The 23,607-nt window shown below is 43.8% G+C and overlaps 1 protein-coding gene across 2 annotated transcripts in view; it reads left to right on the top strand.

Moving 5' to 3' along the window:
• The window catches only part of LOC127429139 (gamma-aminobutyric acid receptor subunit gamma-2-like), a 148,513-nt gene that overhangs the window by 51,337 nt on the left and 73,569 nt on the right, over positions 1-23,607 (top strand). For both annotated transcript variants that reach the window (XM_051677984.1, XM_051677985.1), the window contains exons 4-5: positions 13,012-13,232; positions 14,028-14,110. In XM_051677984.1, coding sequence (XP_051533944.1) covers positions 13,012-13,232; positions 14,028-14,110 — 304 coding nt within the window. The remainder of the gene's footprint in view (positions 1-13,011; positions 13,233-14,027; positions 14,111-23,607) is intronic.

Consider the following 23,607-nt stretch of genomic DNA (forward strand, 5'->3'; position numbering starts at 1 on the left):
AATTTTCGGAATAATCCATGACATTAGGCACATATTAAACCTCCAACAAATCATATTTTCCCACCTCACTAACAGAGCACATTTTATAAAAAGCCAACTTTCCTAACTTGCTTTTCTGAAAATTAAAACGTGAAATTATAAAAATGTGATAGCCCTTATGTAGACTCAGAGTTTATATAGTGTATGTGTGTTCCCCTAATGGCATCAGTATTGGTTTCTATGTGCCGGATGAGTGCAAATGTTTTTTTTTTTTAAACTGTTTTTTTATTTTAATCCATTTTTATTCATGCATATTGCTCATTTAATTCTTTCAACCAAATGAAAAAGCATAGTTTGTTGAAGTGATCTTATTTTGAAACCGTTCTTAATAAATTTTGTGAATAAATCAAAATATAAATTTCACGTATGTTGTAACATCTGAGGTTGTTGCCCATCCTACCAACCACCAGAGGGAGCCCTCTCCCGAATACTGATTATTCCACATTTCTTCACTGCTCATTTTCTGTTTACCACATGTATATATATCCATGCATTTCCACTGTTCATTGCGAAGTATTGCCAGCTAAACTTTGTCTTACCAAGCGTTTGCCATTGCCTGCTGTTTATGTCTCACGTTATAACCATTGTGCCTGTTTATCTGGATATAATCTTTTGGATCACTGCTTTGCTTTGTTCGCCTTGTTGGACTGCTTGCCTGTTATTGAATCACTGCCTGTTATATCGACTACGTCTCTCTGCGCAGCGATTTGGATTTGCTTGCCTAATTTGGTTAATAAACTTCCTGCATATGGATTCTAAAACTGCCTCCATGTCCAGTTCGTCACAGAATACTTTGCCTACACTGAATCCAGCGGAAGTTTCACAACTCCAGGCCACCTTCACTTATCAAAGTGAAGTGCTCAAGGAATATCAAGGACATTTATGTGATCTACGGGCCGCCAACGAACACCTAACACATTACGTCCATTCCCTCCTGTCTCCACAAGCTGAACATAATAAGATTTGCACTCCCTGATAAATTCGATGGCTCCGCTGAGAAATGCAGAGGATTTCTACACCAGTGTAGAATATACTTCTCCAACCAACCTGAGTCATTTAGTCAGGAATCTAAGAAATGTGTATTCATGATGTCTCTGCTTACTGGAAAAGCAGAGAGACCTGCAATTTCAGACATCCTTCGATACCTTTGCTCAACAGATTCATGAAGTTTTCGAATATCCAGCTAGAGGTAAGTATGTTTCTGTTCAGCTGCTTCCTTACGCCAAGGCCAGCGTTCTGCAGCTGATTATACTATCCAGTCCCAAACACTAGCTGCTCAAAGCGGGTAGAACGATGTCGCGTTAAAGACTGTATTCTGAGAAGGGCTTAATCACGAACTCCAAGCTGAGCTTGCATGTATGGGTGAGGAATCCAATTTTTCTCAGTTCATCACCATGGCTATCAAGGTAGACAGTTTTCTAAGAAATTACCCACGCTTTAAATTTCACCCCATCTCACAAACTACAGTCTCCATTCAAGCTCAAACGTCCCCCGAATCCACTGAATCTATGCAAATAGCATATACTCATGTTTCAACTGAAGAACACCACTGTCGCTTAAGGGAGAGGTTGTGTTTTTACTGTGGTGAAACCGGCCATCAAAGTGCTTCATGTCCTCACAAAACCCAGAACACTCATGCTTCAAGATTAAAAATGAGTACCAAGAACATTTCATCTCCACTTTATCATAGTTTTTCTCTACCTGCAAAATTCTCTTTTGATGTTAACAGCAAAAATGTTATGGCGCTAATGGATTCAGGAGCTGCAGTTAATTTAATTCACCAAGACCTGGTTACAGAACTCAACGTACCCATTATACCATGTATCCCTGCCATTCACATCACTGCTGTTGATAATGAACCCATCGGCACTGGACTAACTCACCAAACTGTACCAATTACTCTGCAAATTGGACTATTTCACACAGAAACCATCTCTCTCTACGTGATTAACTCCCCTAAACACCATCATCCTGGGTCACCTCTGGCTGGCTGTTCATGATCCCTCCATTTCCTGGAACCAGGGTGAGCTCACACAATGGTTACATTCCTGCCATTTGAACTGTCTTCATGTCACTGTTTCCATGCCATGTCTAACCACCAGCATTGAAAGTCCTGATGTACAAACAGAAACCAAAATTCCTGGTGAATATGCTGAGTTCACCTAAATACTTAACAAAGAGAAAGCAACACAATTACCTCATCGTCCCTGGGACTGCGCCATTGAACTGCTACCAAATGCAGCACCTCCTAGAAGCAAGGTTTATCCACTGTCATGACCAGAAACCCTAGCCATTGAGAGCTATATTGAAGAGGCGCTAGCATCTGGATTTATTCATCCTTCCACTTCACCTGCTACTGCAAGTTTCTTCTTTGTCGAGAAGAAAGGTGGTGGACTTCGGCCATGTATAGTTTACAGAGGGTTAAATACTGTGACTGTTAAATATTGATATCCATTGCCGCTCGTTTCTTCAACCCTTGAACAGCTTCGTGAAGCCCGCATATTTACAAAGCTTGATCTGAGAAGCTCCTACAATCTCATATGAATTCGAGAAGGGGATGAGTGAAAAACTGCATTCATCACCACTAGGGGGCATTATGAATACCAGGTCATGCCCTATGGGCTTGCTAACTCACCAGCTGTATTCCAGTATTTCATCAATGAAATCTTCCGTGATCTTCTCAACCAGTATGTCATTGTATGTATTGACAATATACTCATCTATTCACAGAATAAGGCACAACACATCCAACACGTCAAAACTATCCTTTCACGCCTTCAACAACACCAACTTTTTGTCAAAGCTGAGAAATGAGAATTCCACACCACTCATACCATGTTTCTGGGATTATAATATTAACCACCATGGCATAGAAATGGACACTTCCAAGATCCAGGCAGTTACGGAATGGCCAAAACCCAACACAGTCAAAGAGCTCCAACGATTTGTGGGTTTCGGCAACTTTTACCGTAGATTCATAAGAAACTACAGTCTCATCGCAGCCCCTCTCACTTCACTACTCAAGGGTAAACCCATGAAATTGCCATGGAGTGATGCAGCTCAAGAGGCTTTCATCTCTCTAAAAAACAACTTTACAACCACCCCTTGACTTCGTGACTGATCTGCCCTACTCTAATGGGTTCACCACCTTCCTCCTGTATCATCGACTGGTTCTCCAAATCATGCAGACTCATCCCATTGAAAGGTCTACCTACAGCCATGGAAACTGCTAATGCTCTTTCACCATGTTTTCAGGATCTATGGCCTGCCAGAAGACATTGTATCCGACCGAGGACCACAGTTCACATCCAAGGTTTGGCAGGCCTTTTGTAAACAACTCGACATTTAATGTGAGTTTGACTTCTGGCTATCACCCACAGGCGAACAGACAGGTGGAGAGATTAAATCAGGAAATTGGCAGATACTGCAGTCCTACTGCAGTCGGGAGCATGGATGGGAGATGGAGTGACTTCCTTCCTTGGGCGGAATATGCACAGAACTCTCTCACCCATTCATTCACCGGACTTACCCCCTTCCAATGTGTGCTTGGCTATCAACCTCCAATGTTCCCTTGGTCAGGTGAACCATCTACGGTGCCAGCGGTGGATGATTGGATCAGGCGGAGTGAAAGAGTGTGGGACAGTGTGCACGTCAGACTGCAAGGGGCTATCAGAACCCAACGGATCCAGGCTGATCCCCACCCCAACTATCAGCCTGGTCAGAGGGTCTGGTTGTCCACATGTGACCTCAAACTACAGCTACCCTGCAGGAAGCTCAGTCCAAGGTATGTGGGTCCTTTCAAAATCTTATGACAGATTAAACCAGTTACATACCGATTAGAGCTTCCTGCTAACTACCGCATCTCTCCCTCCTTCCATGTGTCTCTACTGAAACCAGTCCACCCTGAATCTGGCCCCGGTACCACGGATCATGAGCCTCCTCCTCCGCTGGAGATTGATGGAGCACCTGCATATAAGGTCAAAGAGATCATGGACTCAAGACGAAGAGGGGGCCAGTTACAGGACCTGGTGGACTGGGAGGGATATGGACCTGAGGAGAGATTGTGGGTAGCTGCTAAGGACATACTGGACCTATACCTGATTCATGACTTTCACCAAGCATACCCTAATCGTCCAGTACCACGACCAAGGGGGACGTCCCAGCAGAAGAACACCAGGAGTTGTTCGTAGGGGGAGTCTGTAACATCTGAGGTTGTTACCCATCCTACTAACCACCAGAGGGTGCCCTCTCCCAAATACTGATCATTCCGCATTTCTTCACTGCTCGTTTCCTGTTTACCACATGTGTGTATATATAGCCATGCATTTCCACTGTTCATTGCGAAGTAATGCCAGCTAACCCCTGTTTTACCAAGCGTTTTCCATTGCCTGCTGTTTATGTCTCATGTTATGACCATTGTGCCTGTTTATCTGGATATTGTCTTTTGGATCACTGTTTTGTTTTGTTTGCCTTGTTGGACTGCTTGCCCGTTAATGAATCACTCCATGTTATATCGACTTCCTCTCTTTGCTCAGCGAATTGGATTTGTTTAATAAACTTCCTGCATATGGATTCTAAAGCTGCCTCCATGTCCAGTTCATCACATTCGTGTCATACTTGTTATTTTTAACTTGTATTTTAATTAATGACTAATTGATTACTCATTTTTTTGTGTGTTAGAGTACTCGACTACAAAATTACTCAAATGTCCATCCCTAGATTCTACACAATACTGGTTATGAAATAAACATCTACCTATTGCTCATGTCTCCCTCATACCAATTTAATGACTACAAATATAAAATTGATGACTAAGCTACAAATAGACAAATTGTGTGTCTGTGGTCTCATTATTTTGGTTAAAAAATGTTTAAAGTTCAGATTTTTAACTAAAACCCAAACTTCTTTTGTGCTAGCCCTGAACTGCTCAGCAAACAATACATTGATTTTTAATTGTTCCTATTTTAGCTATCCAGTATTGTCACTCTCATCTCAAACCTGTCACATGATTTGGTTAAAGACTGTAACAGGGTGGAAGGGACACAAACTTTCTCATTCCTTTTGTGTTGAATAGTATCAATTGCAGGCAAACATTTAATGAGACATAAGACATATTTACATTTACATATCACAATCTGAAATGTATTAACTAAGCCACAGTCAATACTGAAACAGACAAAACCACTGCAGACATTAGGGTGATTCTTCTTAGCATGTGTATAACTTGCCAAGCCATTGGATCGCTTCTTCATCTGCAACTTGATGTAGAGTCGGTAGACCTCCATCAAATCTTGTCAGAAAGCAAATCCAGTTTGGATCGGTGGCTTGCTCCCAGCGAACCAGGTTGGCAGCACATTAACCATCCTTCTTTGGGGAGCAATGGATTAACGTTCTCTTCGTGCTCCCTGTCAGATCTGATCCGGTCTACCGAACCCGGAGCTGCGAATGATCATACCAGCAGACCAAATTCTAGCATGGATCCCATTCTATGCCACAATAAATAGAAGGCCTTGATGTGCCGATGTACAGTGACTTTCAAGCCATTGGACCAAATTCTACAACTCAACCTTAAGGGTCTCTCAGCAGCCAAATGATCTCTCAACAGCACCATAGCTCATCGACATAAAGTCAACGTAATCTGTTGCAAGAGACACGTAGAGAACCAAATTGCTGGATGGTATACCTTAAGAGTTTACAATTCTGTCTCATCGACACCCCATGCCAAATTTGGTCATGCAGCATATGTTTGATTGAACATCACTGATGCCTCTCCAATCTCCTCATCTAGCCTTTGTGATACATCAAGGTCGAAGCCTTCAAGTTGACTTGAAGGCCCCTCCTCCCCAGTGCACAGTGGGACCAGAACATGCTCCCACATATCAAACACCCTTGATATACAAAGGTGACTTTAGTAGTCACTACCCTGACTGTGGGTACTTGGACCCAGATGACAATGGGGAAAGATTGCTGGACTGGGAAACAAACAATGACCTGTCACTGCTACATGACACCAAGCAACATGGAACATTTCACCCTGCAAGATGATTGAAGGACTACTCCCCTGACCTCTGCTGGGTTACCACACTAGGTGACCGCACTCACCCAGCATGTCAGACTGTCTTTGATTTCCCTCACAGCCATCACAGACCATTGCTTATCCATGTCAGGCAGCAGATTCCAATTATTCATGGGTCACTCAAGAAATTTTGGAACTTTTGAAAAGCCGACTGGGAGCAATACTGCAGTACTCTGGAGAGAAGTATTGATACCTCCCCTCACACTGCATTTCAGTTGAAGAATCATTCCGATGTTTTCAAGAAGCAATCCTCAGCACAGCAAATGTGGCAATCCCACGAGGCTGTAGACCAGTCTACATACCATGATTGGATGAAGAGTGTAAGGCCCTTCTTGAGGATTATGAAGCATCTGGAAACCTGGAGAATAATTGGACACTGCCAGTCAGAGTTGCTGGGTAGAAATCACAGCTAAACTCAACTTCAGTCATTCCAGCAGGAAATGTTAGAGCTTTCTACACCAACTGGGTGCCACTCAGAAGCCGCCAACCCAAGCCTGACCTGCAGTTTGTCCAAATGCTGTGGCTAGTCACCTGCTACAATTAGCAAAGGCCCTTCTGAAGAAGGAACATAAACATCAAGTGCGAGAGAAGTGGAGCCAATACTGCCACCAAACATCAATCTGACTAAATTACGGCATCCTAGAGGTATTCTTAGTGTTGGACCTCTATGCAGCCCTACATGACATTAAGTCAGGCACAGCAGCAGAATATGACAATTTCCTCTCTGAGTTTCTCCAGCAGCTTGGCCCAAAGGCAAAGACGAGGCCCGTAGACTTCATACTCAAGTAAGAGAAAGAAGGATTCCAAAACCCTGCCATGAGGCAAAGGTAACTGCCATTCCAAAACCAGGCAAGGATCCAAAAATTGCAGATAGCTAATGCCCAATTTCCCTCCTTTCAGTTTGATTCAAGTTATTGGAGCATCTGAGATAAATGGCACATCCAATGAAGACATGGTAAAGATGGCTGAATACTTTTCCCATTTGCAACATCAGCCAAGTGCCACCAAAATGGATTCCATGTTTTTCACTTACATATTAGGGTGATTAATAACTGTCAATGGATTATGAGATAAGTTTAAAGGGATAGATCACCCAAAGATTAAAAAGAAAAAAAAAAAAAGATTCTCTCATCATTTACTCACACTTATTCCATCCCAAATGTGTATGACTTTTTTATTCTGCTAACACAGGCAGAATAAAGAAAGTCATACACATCTGGGATGGCATGAGGGTGAGTAAAAGAAGAGAGAATTTTCATTTTTGGGTGAACCATCCCTTTAACATGAACATGGCCTTAAACTCAACAGGTCCAAAACATTACTGAATGAAACTGAATGAAGTTCAATTCACTGAATACAAGTAAATTAAAATTTTCCTGGAGTAAGAAGAATGCCAGAACAGTATTAAATGCACTGGTGTCAAAATTATCCATCTCTGCTGCAAGACCAAAATGCTAAGCTACTACCATTCAAGTGTGTGTGTATGTGTGTGTGTGCAGGTCTTCAGTCAATTATTTATTCTGAGAGTCTTGCCCACACCTCCCTTGATGGTGAGATGTCACGCTGTTGAGGTGAAATCATCATCAAGTATTTCATCAAATTGGTACCAAATTAGTCATCAGAAACAGACCAGGAAAATTGGCTTGGTCCAGCACGATGCATACACTTGACTTGTACACTTCACTTGCTTCATCTATGCCAAGGATGACGCATGGATACAGATCATCATTATATTTCAGTGTACACAACTGCCCAAGGGCAGTGGGATTTCCCCACTGGATTTCGCATATCGGCTGTGGGTTTTCTAAATGACTGGTGGTAGCGCAGGTGTTTAGACATTCTGATTAAAACTGAAGTGCTGCATGTTAAAGCATGTACAGTTTAGGTCTTTCTTTGTTTAACAAAGACAGCTGGAAGTCAAGTGTATGCATTGTGATAGATCACACTAGCCACGTTTCCACTATCGGGCCAAATGAGGGCATGCTAGTGCATGCCAGGGCCAGTTGCGTTCCACTGTCACTTCCGGGGCTTGGTTGTATTAGTTAACATTAGTTAATGCACTATGAACTAACATGAACTAACAATGAACAATTGTAATTTTATTAACTAATATTACAATTAATAAAGGCTGTAAAAATATATTGTTAATTGTTTGTTCATGATACCTAATGCATTAACTAATGTTAATGAATGGAACCTTTTTTATAAATTTACCAAAATAACATTAAAATTACATTAATTGTGAATTGCTAACATTTATTTGTTTTGAAATAGTTATGAATAGTTCTGTTATCAAAAGGTCATTGTGACATACTGGTAAGCAGTAAAAACCATGAGAGCATCACACACAGCAGAGATATGTTCAAAAATAAGAAAAATATATCCATTACAAGTTCTAAAACTGCTCCAGTGAGAAGTCATTAATAGCTATGATTTGTTTACTGTCTTTGGCGTTTTGCTGTTACACAAATCACTAATTATTAAGCAAATGCGTGAAGACGCAGTGCCGTTCTGGTTAAAATGTGATTGCTGTGATTAGTGGTAATGTGACCAACATTAAACTGATTTAAATTGGGATCCTTACAGAATAGCACTGAGATGAGTGTCTGATGAGATTTTGAGAGCACCTGGAGAGCGTGCATGTTTGATTGACACTGCGAGTGAGCATATTGAAGGGAGTGAAGCTGAAAGTGCTCATGATCGCTCAAACAGTCTCTATCGCTCAACACAACGTCTGATTGTCACAACTTGCGTTACATCACGTATACTCAGATTTGTATACGCATGTTTTTTTTTGTTGTTTAATTATCCTCTCCGTGCTCACAGTGCAGTCAGAATTACTACCGTAATGACTCTAGAGAATGGACGACTTAATATTCATACATGTGTAATTCTTAACATTTTTAAAAACAAACCTGCATATTCATCTGAATAACAGCATGTCTGAAAGCTTACATTCGTGAATACTTAGAACTGCCAACAATTCACCCTGCAGAGGCCACACTGTCATGCATCAAGGGCTGAGCAAGCGCTCGTTCATTAGAGTAGCAGTGTATGTGTGATTTCCTGCGTGCTGCAAAAAAGATCGGTCCTGATTCTAGGCACGATCGGCCGATCGCCAATCACAGACTTAAGACGAAGATAGGCCGATTTAGATCGGTGGCCGATTGATTGGTGCACCCCTAATAATCTCATCACATCATGTTTCAATAAATATATAAAGTAAATATTTTGAATTGGTAATGTATAATATATTGACTATTCCATATTTTTATTAGAGTATTTATAAATGTAGTGAGTAACTCAACCCCATCACAGGTTGACAGTGAAGAAATGTGACAGGGTTGATGTTTTTTTGCTCAAAATGGCCACTGTTCCTCATGTGGTGTCAGACAGAAGACCACATAGCATGCAAGTAAAATATCTTTCTCAGCAAAGGAACACAAGTAAATGTTTTTATTATTAAATTTTTTTTAGACAGTGTGCATATTGTATTAAATATTTTCTAGGTACAAATTAAGTGCCTTGGGGCATGACAAAATGCTTGACAAAAAAGCTTTTAACATTTCATTTTGGTGAACCACCACTTTAAAAAGTCTGGGGGAATGAAATATTACAGAATCTCAAGAATAACCCAGCAACTATTTAGGTCACTTCTGGAGGATGAAATAATTGTACAACAATATTTATCTTGTGTTCATTGTTTGGTGTGTAAGATTTGAATTATAAGGATTTTGGTTTGATTCCACTTAATGATGTATTTATTTATTTTTTATCCCAATAGAGAAAATGAATGGACAGAAAGTACTTAAGGAACGAACGGCACTGAAAATGTGGGTTGCATTGGTTTCGGTTGGGTTCAATGTTAAGATCTATAAGAACCAGTTCTCAGTTCCCAACCCCATTTTGTGTTCCCCTCATTTTCCCCTGGGATTCCAGTTTACATTAAACCTAGTCCAGGTTTTACCATCTCCTCTTGGGCTCCATTTCAGTGTTGTGGTCCACATTAGGCTCCAGCTGAAGAATTGAGATTTAGTAAACCCTGAGTGAAGGCTAAATCTTAAAATGCCATCTTTATCTATAAATAGAGAAAGATCACAAGGACATGGCATCCATTTTCTTGAAGCAAGACGGCTTTTGATGTTTCAGTTCTGTTTGTAAACCTTCCTAGGTGTTTTGCAGTGCCTTCCGAAAGTCTTTGCCCTTTAATTTAAAGGTAATAAATAACCTTGTTCTTATCACAAGGGACTGAACAATATTGTCATTTATTTATTTGCATGCTGGATTATTCATTTAGCATATCACCTCTGAATTAAATGTTCAGAGAAATCATTTTACAGATTTGTGTTCAAACTAGGGCTGCATGATTTGGTCATATTGCGGTTTGAACTGCGATATGATAACAATTAACAACTCAGAATCACTAGACGTTTCTGCTGCTTTGATGTCAAGTCTAAAAGTAAAAAAAATGGATAAATTCAGAAACAGCAGATCTTAAACAGGATGTGCAAAAACTATAAACTAGCAAATGTTTTTAATCTCCAAATTAAGTTACGTTTTGCCCATCCTTTACTGCCAATAGAAAGGGTTACTCTTAAAAGGTGTTCACACATAAGCCCTGTTCACACCATCGGCAGCATTTTCGCTTGGTGTCACTAAACTCTGCGATCTGTGTTGTTAGTGGGCATTCCTACTGCTGTCACTCTAACGTTATTGGTGGACTGCACAACTGGCCATAGCAGCTTTTGAAATGCTGATTACAGATGATACTTCGGCGGGCCCACGAGAAACAAAATAATCATCAAAATATTAATAACTACAGTCTTGACCAACACAAAATAGATATTGTTTGAAAGCTTAAAAGCTGTTCCTTTCCGCTGCATGCAGGCATTATGACCAAAACAAGTGCTTTGAAATTTGCAGACAAATAAGATGTGTTTTGATAATTTATAAAATATTTGCACTGTACATTTTATTGGAATTAAATAGCCTTGTGTCATATGTTGTTGGAAAGCTCTCAAAGAGTAGAATACAACCAGCCTATTTGTTTTACTCACAGACAAAAATGTAGCGAGTAATAGCTAAGTATATGTCTTTGACAGTTATGTTGGTGTTGCATATATGCCGTTTTTGCTCATAACTTCACGAAAAATAAACAGAACATAAAATGTGAGGAGGTGATTATCTTTCAAACGAGCCCATGCACAAGGTAATCGGATGCATAGATCATTAGATAATCCACACGAAGCACAATGTTACATATGGCCACCAGGAGATGGTGCCATGTTAAAAGGCAGTCATTCTGTGAAATCTCATTACAAAAATCATGTACCCATGCTATGCAAACCTTTAGTCATTGTTGTGTTTGCATGTGTAATTAGTTTTTAATGTACAATTATTATGTTTTATTTGTTTGCAGAGGCTTTTGGGCACATGGAGACGTTTTTGGACACTATGATCAATCATTTTTGTAATGCTATAATTTTTGATTGCTTTCTAAGATACAGCCACCTTATTTACACCCAGAGATATATAATGTCAAATAAGAAAAATAAGAAAAAAGTAAATTTTTGGCTCAATTTGTTTTGTGATTTTTCAGCAGTTTCTTAGGCTGAGAGTCTCAGAATGTTTCATAATCTATATCATAAAAAAAAAAAAAAAAATGGATGCATAGAAATGCATCAATTGTTCGACTACAAACTCTTCAGACATGTTTAGTAAGTTCTGTTCTCTGTTTTGTGTGCAGCTGTGTTGTGTTCTGTTGTCACTATCGCTGTGGCAGACCTGTTTTTAGATAAACAAACATGTTTTCACTTGAATGCCCCAGTGTCGTGAGGGGGGCTGAGTGAACTGTTGTCTAGTGCCCTGTCATGAACACGCACAGGAGATCAACGGTCAGTGAACATTTTCACTAATAATATATTCGATTTTGGTTTGTTTTTCACCACATCTTATTGTATACTTTCATAACAATCATGAGTCTCATAGAATAATTTATTAGACTTCTGAATTATACTTTTGTGTTCTTTTGAAGCTTGAAGAGGTGGTCACCATAAACTGCCATTGTATGACATCACTGAGAACAAATTATTTCACAATTTCTCACTTTGTGTTAAGAAAAAAAAAAGAAAGTCATATAGGGTTATAACACAGGGGTGAGTAAACAATGACTGAATTTAAATTTTTGGGTGAACTAAGTGGAAGTGGCCTGTCTCTGCTAAATAGTCTCTGCGTATATCTGCCGATCAAAAATCCCTTAGACTTAAATTGATGGAATGTTCAGACTGGCCAAGACTATTCAAACGCTCTCTCTCTCTCTCTCTCTCTCTCTCTCTCATAACTCCAAAACATTTATGAGGTAAAGGGGGTGGAATGAGGTCCCTGGTCACTAAAGACCTGAGGTATGTGTTTAAGGATTAAAAGAATCGAACTTGGAGCTCTTTCAGTTGACTCAAATGTAAACTGAGTAAAAAAGAACGCAGTTCTCTTTGTGTTCAACTATACCCTTGAAAGAGGATTCTTGAAAGAGATCTCTTTTTAGTCTTTTTAGTTGAATTTATTTATTAAACACTCAAACCTTCATTTTCCCAGAAAACCTTTGAGTTTCTGTGTGTAGTTGGGAATAGTTTTTCAACATGCTCCTCATTCCAAATGTGGCGAAATGCGGTCATCTGCTCTTTTGTGCCCCAGTGAAAATAGTACCATAGTAAAGTTAGGAAGTTTATGAAGAATGGATGCATTTTATTTTAAAGTTCAAATGTATCATACTAATAGTGGTATGTGCTCTCAAAAGCATTGATTTGGCCTTGAAAACATGTTCTGGTTACTAATACAAATTTTTTATCAATTACACAAAGGTCTGACATACTTTTCAATTTCTCTTTTCAATTCTTCAGGAGTACACCATTGACATCTTTTTCGCTCAGACCTGGTATGACAGACGGTTGAAATTCAACAGCACTATGAAGGTGCTTCGTCTTAATAGCAACATGGTTGGCAAAATCTGGATCCCTGACACATTTTTCCGCAACTCCAAGAAGGCAGATGCCCATTGGATCACCACACCCAATCGGATGCTTCGGATATCCAATGATGGGCGTATACTGTACACTTTGAGGTAAATTTACCCTTCAATTATGGATCGTTCCTCTCATATAATATAAAGAGCATACCCAGTGGAAAAATTCATTGCTCATTTTTCAAAGACTTAATGGAGTTCTCAATTATGTCAGGTTTAGGTATCAATTTTGTCGTAGATGTTTGTCCTGAAATAAGAGAGAAACAGGAATGAGACAATACTTGACAAACAGTTCGATTATTGAGCTATAATATTAATGTGGAAAGCATAGCTTTGAATATTTGGTCTTGGAAGAATTTGATGAGTTCGTCTTTAAATCTCTGGTTTTGACTTTAGTGTCTTGACAAATCTAAGCATAAGACTATATATATATAATCGCTTATATTTTGGAGACTCAAGAAAAAGTCTCCATTTGTTCTTTAGTCCATTTAATTTCATTGCTGTCTTGGATGAATAATTGCAATATTAAAGAGATCTCATTTGTGATTTTTCATGGATAGCCTTTGTAGTAAAAATCGCTTGCATCTTAAGAAAGTGTAAACTGATTGCTGTTTGATTTTCAATCTGGCTTATTTATTTGATTCATTATGCAACAATGGTCTAATTATTAGCTTAAGTTTTTCAAAACCATTGCATAAGACCTGAGATTCATCCAATTATAGCAATTATGAAGCATGCCTGCCATTAAAAGCATTTGATGCAAACCCTAAATGACATGTTTTGCCATTAATTTCATTATTGTGCCTGTATACTTCAGCCTATTCTAGCTCTCCTAATGAATTGGATCCTGGCTTATATCAGAAAAGTAATTAGTGGAACTGTTTCTGTCTGTAGGTTGACCATCGACGCAGAGTGCCAGCTTAAACTGAATAACTTCCCAATGGATGAACATTCATGTCCCCTGGAGTTCTCAAGCTGTAAGTTTGGCCATATGCTCACTATTCAAACCTGGCCATATTTGCTTGATTCTAGCTAGGGAATTGCATCTACGCATTTGCAAAATAGTGCTGTTCAACTGTTATTCTAAAACATGGAAGATAATTAGTGATAACATTATAAAAACTACATGGTATGAAGTATTTGTAAAGCATTATAGTTAATTGATCATGTATAAATTATTGTTCCTACATTATTAAAGGGGTCATGAAATGCTCTTTTTTTTCTCCCCTGAGGTCCACTGATAATGTTAGTAAAGTTTTTTTTTTTTTGCATTAAAACATTCATAATTTAGTAATATGTGATCATTTTCCACCCTGTTTCTGGCCTTCTGTCTGAAACACTCGGTTTTGGCATAAGCGTCTCCTTAAAACTTTAATGTAAACACCCACTGTTCTGATTGGCTAACATCGTGCCGCCCTTCAAATTCAGCCATATTTGAAACTCAGTCTGAAGAGAATGAACAAGCTCTACAACATTATAAAACAAAATTTCAGGGTTTACATACAATGCACATCCAACACATTGCATCTGAATATATTAAACTGTTCATCTCAAGCACAAGTGTTAACACTCACAACTTGACTACACTGGACGCGAGAGTCTCGTCAAGAGCATCAAAAGCAATAAAACCCATTATAACCCGACAGTAAACAGATGTCCCATTCCATTTTGTGCTGCACGTGCTGGCGCTACTACTTCCAACAACACAAATAAACAGTTTAGAAAGTTTGCGTAGACAGCCTCAAGCCGTTGCCTTGTGTTGCGTCAATGGACGTGCCCTGTGTAAACAGGGTGTCAGGACCATAAACTATCAAACAGTCATAAAATTTGAAATATTCATGAATGGAACTGTTTACTTACTGTTTTGCATCGGGTCCAAGTGTTTTTAACTGCCCCATCCTTCAATAGCAGTTCCTTTGCAAAGCTTGAATCGTTTTATGACTGGTTCACAAGCAATCCACACTGATCACCTAAAAAACATGCAGTCTATGCTGAAGACACATTCACATGATACACATACAGAGCATGTGAGCGGAGCGGTGTGACACTCTGCTCAATAACCCGCTCCATGCATGTGCGCTCCGCTCAGCCGCTCACAGCCCAAGCGGACGCTCCATTCAAGTACCGCTCATGCTCACCGGTAAAAAAGTTCCAACATTAAATTTCTCTGTAGTATACTTGGTTCCAAACACGTACACAGGGGGTAGCTACAGTGGCCTAAGCAACTGCCCCTTTGCCCACATGGGCTGAGGGGCCCCTCTGGGTGAAATATAGACTATACGTCGACATTTATTAAATTAACAAATGATCAGTAATGTACACATCTGAAATTATGCGATTGTATTGTTGTTTTTGTATATAAAATCTTGCTGTTTATTTTGGACTGGTTTACAACTGCTTTAAATAATCGGGTCTAACAGACCTTCGTTATCATTTGTAATCAGTCAAATATTTCTCTGTTCTCTTTATTTACTTTAAACAAGTCATCAAACACGCCTCTACAAGTGATAAAACACATGTGCGTTGGCGTGGAAACTCACATACGCACAAATTTGCGCTTTTCAGTTTAAACTGGACCCGAGTGATACAACCGACCCAGAAAACCACAATCTTTTCGACTTTAAAGTTTGTTTGAGTTGTTTATGTCAATAATGAAAACATGGACTGATACCAGGAAAAATATTGCAGGTAAAAGTGAAATTCATAATTGTTTTTCAGTTGTGTTGTCTCTATGGAATGATTATAGATTTGATACATTAATATGTTTCTGATTTAATACTATCAGACTTTGGATCTGTAAATTAAAATGAGCAATTTCTCATCCTAATTTTGCGTTCAGTTTTAAAGGGTGTATTAAGTTATCCAGAAAAGAGCAGTGAATGTTTTTCTCTTTTTCATTGTTGATGCTTTATTAATATTCCATACAATTTTATATGTACGAATCATATGCAATCTAAAGGACTGTGGTTATTTATATAATAATTATTATATTAGTAGATACCATGTACCCCCTTTGTTTTTCCTTGATATATTTAAAGCATTATAAAATGAATCTGGACTTTATATGCATCAAACGATCATGACTTGTGCATGCACTCTTTACATGTACAGCAAGGTTTAAACATAGATTTAACAAATAAAAAATATTTGTCCTGCATAAAGTCAGATTTTGTCCAATATACTGTATATATTAGATGAAATCATGTTTAATGATCCCAAAACAAATAAAAATGATTTAGTTCACAAATTACACTGCCTTCGTTTAAGACATTTTTTTTTCTTCTAATGTACAATCATTTATAGCTTTTTTCTCTGCACATGAATGCAGCAAGCGATGTCGAATGTATTATCTGCAACCACTAATCTAGAATCATTTTTTTTCGTTTCACTTATTGTTAAGGTGTGGATTTGGCTTTGGGAAACTGACCAGCAGTTATGTGCCACTTTATCCCGTAGCAGAAATCGAAAGCAACAGGTGGCCGATTAAGTGAGATCATTCTGTTATGAAATTCTCTGTACGAGAGCGGAAATCTTTACCAATCAAATGCTCAATTGTACGATAGAGGCATGAAAGCAGAATGCTCCACCTGCAAATTAGGACACACTGATCTGCAAGATCATACGTTTATTGGTTTTGATGCAGGGATTTTTTTGTGTGTTCGCCGGGATTCAAGGAAAAATGCTTTGTCCATATACAGTATTATGAAGCTTACATATTCAATTGAGGGCGCTCTAACTTTCACAACTCTGCAGAACCGGGCTTGCATCTAGCTGGCAGCTGCACTGACATGATGGCAAAACAACAAGATACATTACTTATCTATTAATTTATTATCGAATAGTAGTGTAGCCTACTAGCTCACCTTTTGCAGCACTACCATGTTCGCATAGCACATCCTCGTGCTCTCTGGCAATGTGACACGTACGATTCCAAAAGAAATATTTGCTCATTCTCACGGTCTCTCCACAGTCCACACTCCCTTTCGATTTCCTCGTTCTTAGCTTTGAGTTATACTTTGCATTTATTTAGGCTATAAGGTTTGCAACTACACTAAAACTCCATAACTTCAGGCCTATTGCTTATTTCGCAGATTCCCAAACCAGCATATCACGAAGCGCATTCTGGGTTGAGCGAGCGGCACTGAGCGGCCTGAGCGAGCGGAGCGGAATCTTCAAAAAGGCGCTTTCCACTCAGGTGAAATTATCACCGCTCTGCTCTCGCTCCGCTCCACTCACATGCTCTGCACACATACAAAGTCCAAAGCATGGTGTGAACTAGACGCACACACGTGCAGTTTCCAGTATCATCCTGCAATGAAATGCACATCGCTGGAATCACATCTAAATGGTCAAAGTTGTCTATCTAGCGCATGTTTTCATACACCAACAATTAAAAATAGTGCAGATGGGCAGAGATATGCCATCAAGCAGTCAAAGACATCTGTCTGTACATGTTTAAACACAGAAATTATTGAAAATAGTCCAGATGGTCCCCTTTGGTGTTCAGGAATAGTTAGGCCACAGTAGGCCTTGTTTGTCCTTGTCGTTCAGTTTATGAACTAAAGCACCAGTGGCCAAGGGGGCGTTGAGTGTTTTTTCGCTGTAGAGGCGTTCTTGAATTAATACACCCCTAGCGATGTAGGGTTGCCGTGGAAGTAGAGAACGAGGTGTTTTTGCAGCTTGGTTTCAATAAATGATTTTATTTCATTGGGGATTAAGTTTTGAGTTCTGAAATGTACAGTATTTTTTTACAGTAGAAACACCTGTTATGACAAAATATCAAAGAAAATGTTATTCCTCATGACATGACCCCTTTAATACATTAAAAACTACATACACATAGAATATTATTTGTTTATTTCACTGTAGCAAACAATGTGTTGCTTAATTAGTTAATATATTAGCAGTTTGATAATGGTTTTTCATCCTTAGTAAACAATTTGTTAGAGTTGGGGTACTCGAGTTCAGACTCGGACTTGAGTCTGGTCTCGAAACTTGGTCAGGTCACAGACTCTGATGAATTTGAACTCTGATTTGACTCAGATTTAAGCCTTTGGGAATTGGGAAACGTCATGGTTACTGGTGTAACCTCCGTTCCCTGATGGAGGGAACGAGACGTTGGTGTCGATGTAGTGACACTAGGGGTCACTCTTGGGAGCCCGAGACACCTCTGGTCTTTGATAAAAGGCCAATGAAAATTGGCGAGTGGTATTTGCATGCCACTCCCCCGAACATACGGGTATAAAAGGAGCTGGTATGCAACCACTCATTCAGGTTTTACGCTGAGGAGCCGATATAAGGTCCGGCCATTTCAGCGGGTAGTTCAGCGTTGTGGCAGGAGGGACCAACGTCTCGTTCCCTCCATCAGGGAACGGAGGTTACACCAGTAACCATGACGTTCCCTATCTGTCACTCACTCGACGTTGGTGTCGATGTAGTGACACTAGGGGTCCCTATACAAAACGCCACAAGGCTGAACTGTGTTACGTGAACTGGCGGTGTGTGGTGGGCAGACTTGCTGTGTGCCTCATAGCCAGCACACCAGGTCGACACGTAACCTCCCCCAACACAGTTATGAGTGTCGAACGGCCCTTTTTGGGGACAAGTCGACTACCCAGAGATAGAGACAGGCTTAACCCAGTCATGGCCTCTTTCCCCTTCTCTTTTTCCACTCCCTAAAAAAGAAGGGGGATTATCCGACTGGGCCGCCAGGTCTAGTCGGGGGGTGTCCCTCCCAAGGGGAGGACACCGCGGAGACCACACCTCGCCCCAAGAGAGGGGGGATATTTAAGTGGAAGAATACATCACATGGTCTTTCCAACCATGTGGAGAGCCTTCAAGGTAGATCCTACCCAATGGGGGAGGAGTTACTACAACATGGAGACTGAGGGGCTCTGCCCAAGGAAGACGCAGTTTGCCAGTAGGGAAACGAACTAGCGGAAGATATAGATCGCATGGGATTAGCCTTACAGGGAACCGCCACATGCGGAGCACCTACCCCAGAACCGGGCTCTTAGTGAGCGCGTGTACTGGGCCGGCAGCGAGTCTCTCCGAAAACTCGACTGCCACAGGGCTCGGAGGAAGTCAACCAGGGAACAACCTTTGTGAACACTACTGGGAATTAACAGCGCACGTCTTCAGCACAAAAGGAGGTGGAAGGCGCTATGTGTAAGCGATACACCCGGCCGGCTATCCCGGGCTTATCCGCTTGTGTTGCGTGCCACTACCTGGGACGAAACCGGTTCCACCCGGAGGTTGTAGAACCTTGCAAAGGTGTTGGGTGTTGCCCAGCCCGCTGCTCTGCAATGTCTGTTAGAGAGGCACCTCTGGCCAGGGCCCAAGAAGCCGCTACACCACGAGTAGAATGGGCTCGTAGCCCTACCGGGGGCGGCATGTTTTGGGCGAGACATGCCATAGTTATGGCGTCAATGAGCCAGTGGGCGATCCTCTGCTTGGAGACAGCGCTTCCTTTCCGCTGTGCACCGAAGCAGACAAAGAGCTGCTCAGAGTGTCTAAAGCTCTGCATGCGATCCAAATAGATGCGCAAAGCGCGCACCGGACACAGCAACGCCAGGGCTGGGTCTGCCTCCTCCTGGGGAAGCGCTTGCAGGTTCACCACCTGGTCTCTAAAAGGAGTGGTGGGAACCTTGGGCACATAGCCCGGTCGGGGGTCTCAGGATCACATGAGAATAGCCCGGACCGAACTCCAGGCACGTTTCGCTGACAGAGAACGCTTGCAGGTCACCTACCCTCTTGATGGAAGTGAGCGCAGTCAGGAGGGCAGTCTTCAAGGAGAGTGCCTTAAGCCCGACTGACTGCAAAACTCAAAGGGGGCTCTCTGTAGACCCTGAAAAACTACAGAGGTCCGATGAGGGAACAAGGCGTGGCCTGGAGGGATTCAGCCTCCTGGCGCCTCTTAGGAACCTGATGATCAGATCATGCTTCCCTAAGGACTCACCGTCGACTGCGTCATGGTGTGCTTCTATGGCAGCAACGTACACCTTCAAGGTGGAAGGGGACAGCCTCCCTTCCAACCTCTCTTGCAGGAAGGAAAGCACTGATCTGACTGCGCACCTCTGGGGGTCTTCCTGATGGGAAGAACACCACTTAGCGAACAGACACCACTTAAAGGCATACAGGCGCCTCGTAGAGGGAGCCCTAGCCTGAGTGAATGTGTCTACCACCGCAGGTGGGAGACGGATTAGGTCTTCCGCGTCCCGTCCAGGGGCCAGACATGGAGATTCCAGAGGTCTGGGCGCGGGTGCCGGATGGTGCCCCTTCCCTGAGAAAGAAGGGCCTTTCTCAGGGGAATTTGCCCGGGGGAGCTGTCACGAGGAGCGTGAGGTCCGAGCACCACGTCTGGGCGGGCCAGTAGGGTGCTTACCAGGACGACCTTCTCCTCGTCCTCCCTGACCTTGCACAGGGTCTGTGCGAGCAGGCTCACTGGGGAAAACGCATATTTGCGAATGCCAGGGGACCAGCTGTGCCAGCGCGTCTATGCCGAGGAAGGCCTCGGTGAGGGCGTACCAGAGCAGGCAGTGGGAGGATTCTTGGGAGGCGAACAGGTGCACCTGTGCCTGACTGAATCGACTCCAAATCAGCTGGACCACCTGAAGGTGGAGTCTCCACTCTCCCTTGAGGGTAACCTGTTGTTACGGCGCGTCCGCCGAAGTGTTGAGGTTGCCCGGGATGTGAGTGGCTTGCAGCGACTTGGTGCTGCTAACTCCGTTGGAGGAGACGGCGGGCGAGTTATGACATACAGCGGGAGCGCAGACCGCCTTGGCGGTTGACATATGCTACCGCTGCCGTGCTGTCTGTCCGAACTAGCACGTGCTTGCCCTGGATCAACGGCCGGAACCTCCGCAGGGCGAGCAGAATTGCCAGTAACTCGAGGCAGTTGATGTGCCAACGCAGCTGCGGACCCGTCTAGAGGCCGGCAGCTGCGTGCCCGTTGCCAACAGCGCCCCAGCCCATTTTGGAGGCGTCTGTCGTGACCACGACGCGCCTGGAGACCAGTTCTAGCGGAACACCTGCTCGTGGAAACGAGAGGTCGGTCCAAGGGCTGAAAGACGGTGACAGACCGACGTAATGGCCACGCGGTGTGTCCCGTGGCGCCATGCCCGTCTCGGGACTCGAGCCTGGAGCCAGTGCTGAAGCGGCCTCATATGCATCAACCCGAGCGGGGTGGCCACCGCCGAGGACGCCATATGCCCCAGGAGCCTCTGAAAATGTTTCAGTGGAACCGCTGTTTTCTGTTTGAACGCCTTCAAACAGGCCAGCACCGACTGGGCACGCTCGTTCATAAGGTGCGCCGTCAAGGAGACTGAGTCCAACTCCAAACCGAGAAAAGAGATGCTCTGAACCGGGAGGAGCTTGCTCTTTTCCCAACTGACCCGAAGCCCTAGTCGGCTGAGGTGTGAGAGCACCAGGTCCCTGTGTGCGCATAACCCGTCTCGAGAGTGAGCTAGGATTAGCCAGTCGTCGAGATAGTTGAGAATGCGAATGCCCACCTCCCTTAACGGGGCAAGGGCAGCCTCTGCGATCTTCGTAAAGACGCGAGGAGACAGGGACAGGCCGAAAGGGAGGACTTGTACCGATACGCCTGACCCTCGAACGCAAACCGCAGGAAGGGTCTGTGTCGAGGAAGGATCGAGACGTGAAAGTACGCATCCTTCGAGTCTACCGCCGCGAACCAATCTTGATGCCGGACGCTCGCTAGAATGCGTCTTTGCGTCAGCATCTTGAACGGGAGTCTGTGTAAGGCCCGGTTCAGTACTCGCAGGTCCAAGATTGGCCGCAACCCACCGCCTTTTTTCGGTACAATGAAGTAGGGGCTGTAAAACCCCCTCTTCATCTCGGCTGGAGGGACAGGTTCTATCGCGTCCTTCCGTAGGAGGGTAGCGATCTCCGCGCAAGGTAGCAGCGTTTCTATCTTTCACCAAGGTGAAGTGGACACCGCTGGACCTGGGCGGATGCCCAGCGAAGTGAATCGTGCAGCCGAGTCGGACGGTCCGGACCAGCCCTCGCGACGGACTGGAAAGCGCAAGCCATGCACCCGAGTTCCGCGCAAGGGGGACCAAAGGGACAACGTCATCGGATGTACCGGCGGGTGGGGCCTCGCGGCGGGGCGGAGCTTGAGGTGCCACACCCCATCGTGGCCGTGCTGAGTCCGAGGACATCGAAGCACTTACCTGGCTCCTTGTGACCACCCCCGGAACAGCCTGGGACGGGGGAGGAAGAGGCCTGTCCTCATGACCCGTGGAGACTGTCACATCGGGGGCGGATTTGTGCCACAGCTGGGCGCTCAGGGCGGGAGACCGCCGCTGGAGCGCCAACCTGCCAAATGGAGTGGTGGACGGTGGTCGTGATGCCAGCCATACACACCGAATATGTGACCCAGGGAACAAGGAAACCACTCTTGCGGAGCTCTTGAGTACTGCAGCCACTTGGGCATGCAGCGCAATTAAATGCAAAAGGTAACAAAAAGAAGATCTGCTTACCAGCTCCAGAGCAGCGGGTTTCGTTGTCCCTGGGTCGCCCGTCTCAGGGGCGCTTCGAAGACCTCCGTGGGTTCTTCGGTGCCGGCTGTGAGACGGGTGGCGTCGGCTTCCTGCGGTGGGCTCCACGCCGGGGCCGGGCCGGAGGGGCGGGCTGCGGCGGAGCCGGTGCAGTCACCGCAGGGGGACGCCTTTGGCGATGAGTAGATGGGGGGATCTTGAGCCACGCCGGGGCAGGACAAGCCAGCTAGCATTCATCTACTGCTCTACCATCGTGAACTGCTGGGCAAAGTCCTCGACAGTGTCGCCGAATAGGCCCGCCTGGAAAATGGGGGCAGCAAGGAATCGTGTCCTGTCGGCCTCACCCATCTCGACCAGGTTGAGCCAAAGGTGGTGCTCCTGGACCACTAGTGTGGCCATCGTCCGCCCGGGAGACCGCGCCGTGACCTCCGTCGCTCGGAGAGCGAGGTCGGTCGTCGAGCGCAGTTCCTGCATCAATCCCGGGGCGGAACTACCCTCGTGCAGTTCCTTTAGCGCCTTGGCAGACTTGCAGGAGAGCCATGGCGTGCAGGGCGGAGGCGGCTTGTCCAGCAGCGCCGTAGGCTTTGACCGTCAGAGACGACGTAAACCTACAGGCCTTGGACGGGGGCTTTGGGCACTTTATCCACCGGGGGATTGCCGAATAACCCTTGGCCGCCCCACCATCGAGGGTAGTGAGAGCGGGAAAGCTGAAAAGATCGGGACCGGGCAGTAAAAGGTGCCTCCCGCGATCTTGTCAGCTCTTCATGCACTTCCGGGAAGAAAGGAACGGGGCGGGGCGTGGCTTTGAGCGGCGCCGCGAGCCCAGGAACCAATCACAGAGCCGCGAGGGTTCAGGGAAGAGCGGTGAAATCCACTCTAACCGACGCTCGCGGCTGTCCGGGAAAGCATGTCGTCATCTCCGCGTCAGCCTGTGACTGGGCGATCGACCCCGAAGG

The sequence above is a fragment of the Myxocyprinus asiaticus genome, chromosome 38 (genome assembly GCF_019703515.2).
Source record: "Myxocyprinus asiaticus isolate MX2 ecotype Aquarium Trade chromosome 38, UBuf_Myxa_2, whole genome shotgun sequence".
Lineage (NCBI taxonomy): Eukaryota > Metazoa > Chordata > Actinopteri > Cypriniformes > Catostomidae > Myxocyprinus > Myxocyprinus asiaticus.